This window comes from Malus sylvestris, chromosome 16, assembly GCF_916048215.2.
Source record: "Malus sylvestris chromosome 16, drMalSylv7.2, whole genome shotgun sequence".
Classification (NCBI taxonomy): Eukaryota; Viridiplantae; Streptophyta; class Magnoliopsida; order Rosales; family Rosaceae; genus Malus; species Malus sylvestris.
This window is the reverse complement of record NC_062275.1, coordinates 1,508,065-1,514,370: the sequence shown is the minus strand read 5'-3', so window position 1 is coordinate 1,514,370 and position 6,306 is coordinate 1,508,065. Positions and strand designations below refer to the sequence as shown.

Below are 6,306 nucleotides of genomic sequence, written 5' to 3'. Positions count from 1 at the left end.
CTCGGCCGAGGAGTAAATTTGTTGATGTTGCGTTGAGCGCACTGCTGACTTCTGTGTCTTGCGATTGCGGCCGAGGAAGGAACAATTCTCGGCCTCTTGGGCTCTCGAGCCTGAAGACAAGGCTGCTAATTTGCGAAGTTCACGAACCGAATTCGGCTTACAATGTGCCGAATGTAATAACTGTAACACCTCACCTCGCCGAGAAGGCTAATGAGATGACCTCGACCAACAAGGATTCGAAAACCCTTCTCGACCGAGACTTGGATAGGCAGTCGACCGTTCTCGCTGCAGTGCTGTTGATGCCAACGGAAGATACTGCGAGACCGACCGACTCTACGGTGACAGAGCTATCTATGCCGACTTAAGATATCACCGGTTGCTTCCACAGTGCTGTTGATGCCAACGGAAGATGTGTCAGCGAAAAAGGAAAAGAAAAAGATCTCAAGTTGTGAGAGTTTGCGCAGGGCAATTTTGTATTGATTTTTGTGGTGCTTTTCCATTGCTGAATGTCTTGTATTTATAGTAGCAGAACACCGAGCCCGAGTTCTAATCCTATTCGAACTAGGTTTCCTTCTCCGGATTAACGTTACCTCAATCAGTCCTACCTCTGCTAGGACTACGAATCTAGTCCTTAACTGAGCCGGATTCGCCTTCTAGTTTTACTGATCTCGTCGAGGGTCCCTATTGTATTAGGACTCGACTTGCACTCTGATTTAACCGATCTAGGCCTAGAAGCCCATGAGCTGAAGCCCCCATGACTTTCTCGCCGTAGTCTTCCCGGGCCGAAAGTGATACCTCCCTCGGCCCAAACTGCTATTTTGGGCCCAAACAAATCACAAGGGACAAGAAAACAACATAGACAAGAAAGGGAGATCGAAAGAAAATCGGCAAAACTGTAATCGGAGAAATTAAAGAGAAAAACTCATTCTTGAACAATCACTACCAGACCGCCATGTATCTCCCTCAATCCACAGCCTTTCATGAATTGGGAAATTTTGAAAACATGCTATAGAGAATTGAATATTTAAAGATGGAGAGGAGCCATTGCAGATCCCTTTTTTCCCTCTTTTAGACCATAAAGAAGACAGAATTCAAAAGCTACAGCGGGTAGCGAAAGCAAATGACGGAAATTGCCTTTGCAGATCCCTTTGTTTTTAAAATGATTGAAAACATTTAAAAAAAAATATTTTTGAGTTCTAAAAGCACTTAAATTGTCTTTTCAGGATTCACCTACATATTTATCAAGAATTAGTTCTAAAAATATTTTCACCAACAACACTTTTATTTATTTTATAAGCACTTTCAAACAAGTTCTCAATTAATAACACCATAATAACATGAGGTAAGAGTTTGAAAATATTTACTGCATTACAGGAGGGATGAACGGGATATAATTACCAGAAGGAAGCTAAAAACAAGCTATGTGACGATTTTTACTTTAGGTCACTATCCGCACACAACAATACACAATTGTGACAAGTCCCTCCCTAACCATTCAAACAACTTCTCTCCACAACCATATGCATGCATTATCATAGACCAGCTGTAAATGGAACTCTGGTCCCCGGAATCCACGAATCTCCGGCCAAAAAGTTCCCAACCGTAAACTTTCCGGCCTCCACTGCACTCGTTATAACACGATAACCGGGCCAGTTGACCCTCCCTCCAGTACCAGCTCCAGCGCCGGAGTTCATGTACTCCCCGTAATAAAGTGTGGAGAGGGCAAAGCTTCCACTCCACGGAAACCAACCAGCAGGATTGATCCCATCAAGATTACTCTTCATAATTACCGTCCTAGAGTACTCTTTCCACGGCCTACCCAAGTACGTCTTAAACGAACCTTGTTCTGCAGCCGTGATTCGCGAATTATGAATAACAATGCCTGTGTTTTCATTCGGGTCGGTCCTAGACTGCGCTGTCACGGTGTTTACTTGGTTGCTCATTGGTTTCCTCGCGTAGATGTTGCAATTTTGGAGCACAACCGTAGCGTCGCCGCAGATGAAGTCGACCGTGCCGTATATGTTGCAGTCGCGGTAGAATTGGCGTTGGGAATACACGTATAAGGTGTCTTGGTAACCCTTGAAGCTGCAACGGTAGAAGACTGAATGATCGGAGCCGGAGCGGAGTGCCACGGCTTGGTGTTTCTGTGGTCCGGCAGTGTTTTCGAATGTCATGTCTTGAGCAATAAAGCCATCTCCGGTAGCCCCTGAATTTTAAGTGAACAGTTTATTAATTTTGTGAACTATTAGATGTATACTAGGAGAAACACTTGTAACTATTCACGTGGCATGTAATTAGCTAGGTTATCAGTATTTAAATCTTGTCAAGAAAAGGAACAAAAAAAATTAAAGTAAAAGGAAAAGCAGGATCTGGTAAATAGCTTTATAATTTGAGTAAGAGTAATGATACAAATTAAGTACGTTAATTCATATTTAATAATTCAATTATCAATAATAATGTTATTTGATTTACAAAACATGCTTTAAGTGAAGAATAATATGATAGACTAATTTACAAACCATGTGATGTGTCACTAGTAAGAAATAAACACGTTAATTAACACTTAGGTAATAATTTCATCATCAACAACCGCGTCATATAGTTTACAAATTTTAATCTAAATAGTTGGTCTCTCTAGCACTTTCAAATCGATCATGACTTAATTAATTAAAGGATAAATTCGGTCATCCCTCATTTATCCTTCTTAATAATTGAAACCTTATTCTTTTTTTGTTTTTGATCAAGATCCCTTGACTTTTCTTCATGCCATTAATTGAATATTAAATTATTTACAAGTCCTTCTATGTCAATTTAAAAAAAGTATTAATATTTTCAAATATAATATTTTTAGTATTTTTTTCATATATTTCTATCTATAATTTGTGTCCTATTTTTTAAAAAAATTATACCAATATTCCTTTTAGTTTTAATTTATATCCATAATTTTGAATTTTAATATGTACCTCTATTTTCAATTAAATTTGCACCCATAGTTTTGAATTTTAATATGTACCCATACTTTTAATTTAATATACCAATAGTTTTTTTTTATGAACGTACCCATGCTAATCATATTATATGTTTCTTTTATGTTTTAAAATATATCAAATAGTTATTTCTTGCACTATATTAATAATTACGTGGGTACATTTTTTTTTTGCTAGAACTATGTAAAGAACAAATTACTTTATTATTGATTTTTAAGTAATTGTTATATTTGTAACAATATTATTTGGATTTTTTTAAATTTCATAATTTGTGGGATATTGAGTGCATAAATGCATGAGCTAAATCCCTTAAATGATGCTAGGGACCTTGATCAAACTATTTAAACAAATAAGATTTCATTCTAACAACTAGATTGATTAGTGACCAGAACCAAAATGACCCTTAATTAATTTGGTCTTCAATCAATTAGTATCTAACTGTGACGCCACCTAAAGTTTCAAAATTAACTTAAGGTGATGGGGTTTGTTGAGTCCAAATACCCCTTAAACTGATTCAAAGTTCATTATTGTTTCAACTCATACTTACCAAATGTGGCAGAGCGATATGTAGTTGAACCATCTTGGGCATTTTTATTCCCTGTGACAATCGTTGCATCGATACCATCTCCAATGAACATGATGTTCTTCATTGTCCTCTTAATCTCGATATTTTCTCTGTAAACTCCTGCCTTCACGTGTATGACAAACCTTTTAGTCGCCCCACCCTGTAGCTTGTACGCAGCATCCACAGCTTCAGAAATTGACTTGTAATTCCCGGACCCGTCTTGTGCTACTACCATATCAGCGTTTGGTCCGCTACCTATCGATTGTAGCAGCTTTCGATCAGCGGCTGAAACCCATTCTGGGAACCCATCATCCGAAAGCAAACGCCGTCGTCTTCCACGAACTTGTTTGCTAAAATGTAGAGCTGATGAAGAAGTTGAGACCTTGTGTATTGATAGTGAGTTGCTAAGCATCTTGGACAAGTTGGTTGAGAGCGTGACGTAGTTTGGGAAAGATTGCAAATGAGAACTAGGAATGTTGAGGTTTTTGAAACCATTTTGGCATGTCTGTTGATTAGTAAGCGATGCACTCAACCATGTATTGACATCAAGGGCATTGGTGGAGCCGATGGAACGGTTGAGCTTGTCAACGGTATCCTCGTAGAGCTCCAAGCAGTCATTCCAGGCCCCCTTGGCTCGAGTATGGTCACCGTCCAATGAGTTCAAGTTCAAGGACGAGACAAGTTGATGAGCTTTAAGGGCTTGGTCCATGGACACTTTAAGTGCCAAGTCACGAACTGCAAACCTTTGGTGACGATCTAGGGTTGATAAGAGGTTAGTGTTAATGTAATGGCGACACACTTGAGGGTATGGGGTTTGACTGCATGGTGCAGTGATTCTACAAGAACTATACTGCAGCACGAATAGAAGAGAAAAGAACACAAGAAAATATGCATTGAACTCCATGGTTTGAACTTTGATCTGTGATCTTCAGAGGGCCAACGGGGACTTTTTTATAGACCACAACTTGCCTTTGTAGGGCTTACGTGATTGGTGTACGTGCGGTAAAGGTTTTTCTTTCGGGGATAAATAGGTTATGTAGACTTTATCACTCCAATCACTTTTTATAAGGAACCAAGCCTTATAAATTGAGGGAATCTTTTGATAGTGACCAATGCGAGACAATAAAATTTCTACTCAAAATTTTCATCAGTCCCTATATGCCAGTTGGGAGCGATCGACCTTTTAGGCCACAACATAAGACGGTGGAAGACTAAAACATAAATGCGGACAATTGACTCGGAGTCATGATTCTTTGTAGTTCGTCCTTGTATGATCAGCTGTATATAAAGACAGGGATGGAAGACGAAAGTTTTACCACTTTGGCCATAGAAATTGTAATACTGAATTGATTTGGTGGATAAGGCTGTTTTCTACAACTAATAGTGTTTCGTGTTCAAACTCTCTCATGAGTTTTTAGTGAGCTTAAAGCAATAATATCGCTTAAATCAAAATCTTTCGACAAATTACTGTTGAGATTTTGTTATAAATTAAGACCAATCAGTATCATTCCTTAAAAGTCTAACTTACAGCAGTTTAATTTCCTCGATTTCTTTCAAAAAAGTATCAGATTGATCTTTTGGACATTCCCTCACTCGTACGTACTTTGCAGTACTCTTGTGTCCGTTAAATAACTAATAAATCCAAAGCAACTTTAGTAATTTGTGTCAGTATATTCGAAAGCTGAACACGTACAAAGGAGGGCCAAATAATTAATGGAGATGTAAACGTTGCGTCGAATATTTAGTTAGGAAGAGTGTCAAAACCCTTGTCCAATTTTCAAAGAGGACCACTCGCAAATGCACCAAGAGACTCTGTCAAGCTTTGGCCCTTGATTTCGATTGGATGGATTCTCATCTTTTAGAAGTTTATTAGGTGTACACCATAGGTGAAGTAAGAGAGATTTTCCAGTGTGCTAAGAACACAGTTCGGTACAACAAATATCATAATATAAATGGTTTGATACTTGAAAAGAAAAAATTACAATCACTTGTATTATGACACTTGGTGTATCGAGCCATGTTTCCAGCACTGAAAAAATTCTCGTGAAGTAGACTCTAGACCACCTTTTGATATACCACATAGTTTCTACTTTGTAAAACATTTGGCTAAAATTTTCGTACACGCAGCTTGTAACTTAGTGATTTACTATTTTATTCAAATTATATATATGTATTTGATTTTATTAATATACTCTCAGCAACTGGCATATTAATCATGTTTTTCACCATATCAAGGAGATCAAGGTTTTTTTCTTTTCCTTGGGACAGGGGGTTTATATAGTAGAAAAGAACTTCATTAGGTTTTTATTGTGAAGTATTAAGGCTTTTTTTTTTTTCTGTACGCTGAATCTGGACTAGCCAATGAAAGGAGTTTTCATAGTTGATTTAGAATCAGCAGGAAAGGGAGGCATAGCTAAGGCCATCTCTAACCGAGGGCTGGCCAGAGGGCTCGTTTTAGCCCTCTGGCCCTCCAAGATTCCCCAAGATATTAATATTTTAATGAACAGTACATGACCATATTTGCCTCCGTCTCCAACCGAGGGCCAAACATAATTTATTATTTAAAAACTACAACTAAAATGTTGTTTAAGTTTCATGTTGTATAATTTTTATGTTGGTTAATGTTATTTAATGTTGTTTCATATTGTTTAACGTTGTTTCATGTTACTTAATTTAATTTAATGTTGTATAATGGCTTAGGAAGTTATAGGAAAAAAAATAGAATTTAAAAAAAATATGAAACAAATTTTGTCA

The 6,306-nt window shown here is 37.6% G+C and overlaps 1 protein-coding gene across 1 annotated transcript; it reads right to left on the bottom strand.

Annotated features, from left to right (window-relative positions):
• Nucleotides 1-1,263: 1,263 nt before the first annotated feature.
• On the bottom strand, nt 1,264-4,567 carry LOC126606332 (pectinesterase-like). The gene is made up of 2 exons (XM_050273703.1): nt 3,535-4,567; nt 1,264-2,206 (listed from the first exon to the last, which is right to left on the bottom strand). Exons 1-2 carry the CDS (start codon nt 4,454-4,456, stop codon nt 1,533-1,535), a joined length of 1,596 nt encoding a protein of 531 aa, XP_050129660.1. The 5' UTR covers nt 4,457-4,567; the 3' UTR covers nt 1,264-1,532.
• Nucleotides 4,568-6,306: the final 1,739 nt, after the last annotated feature.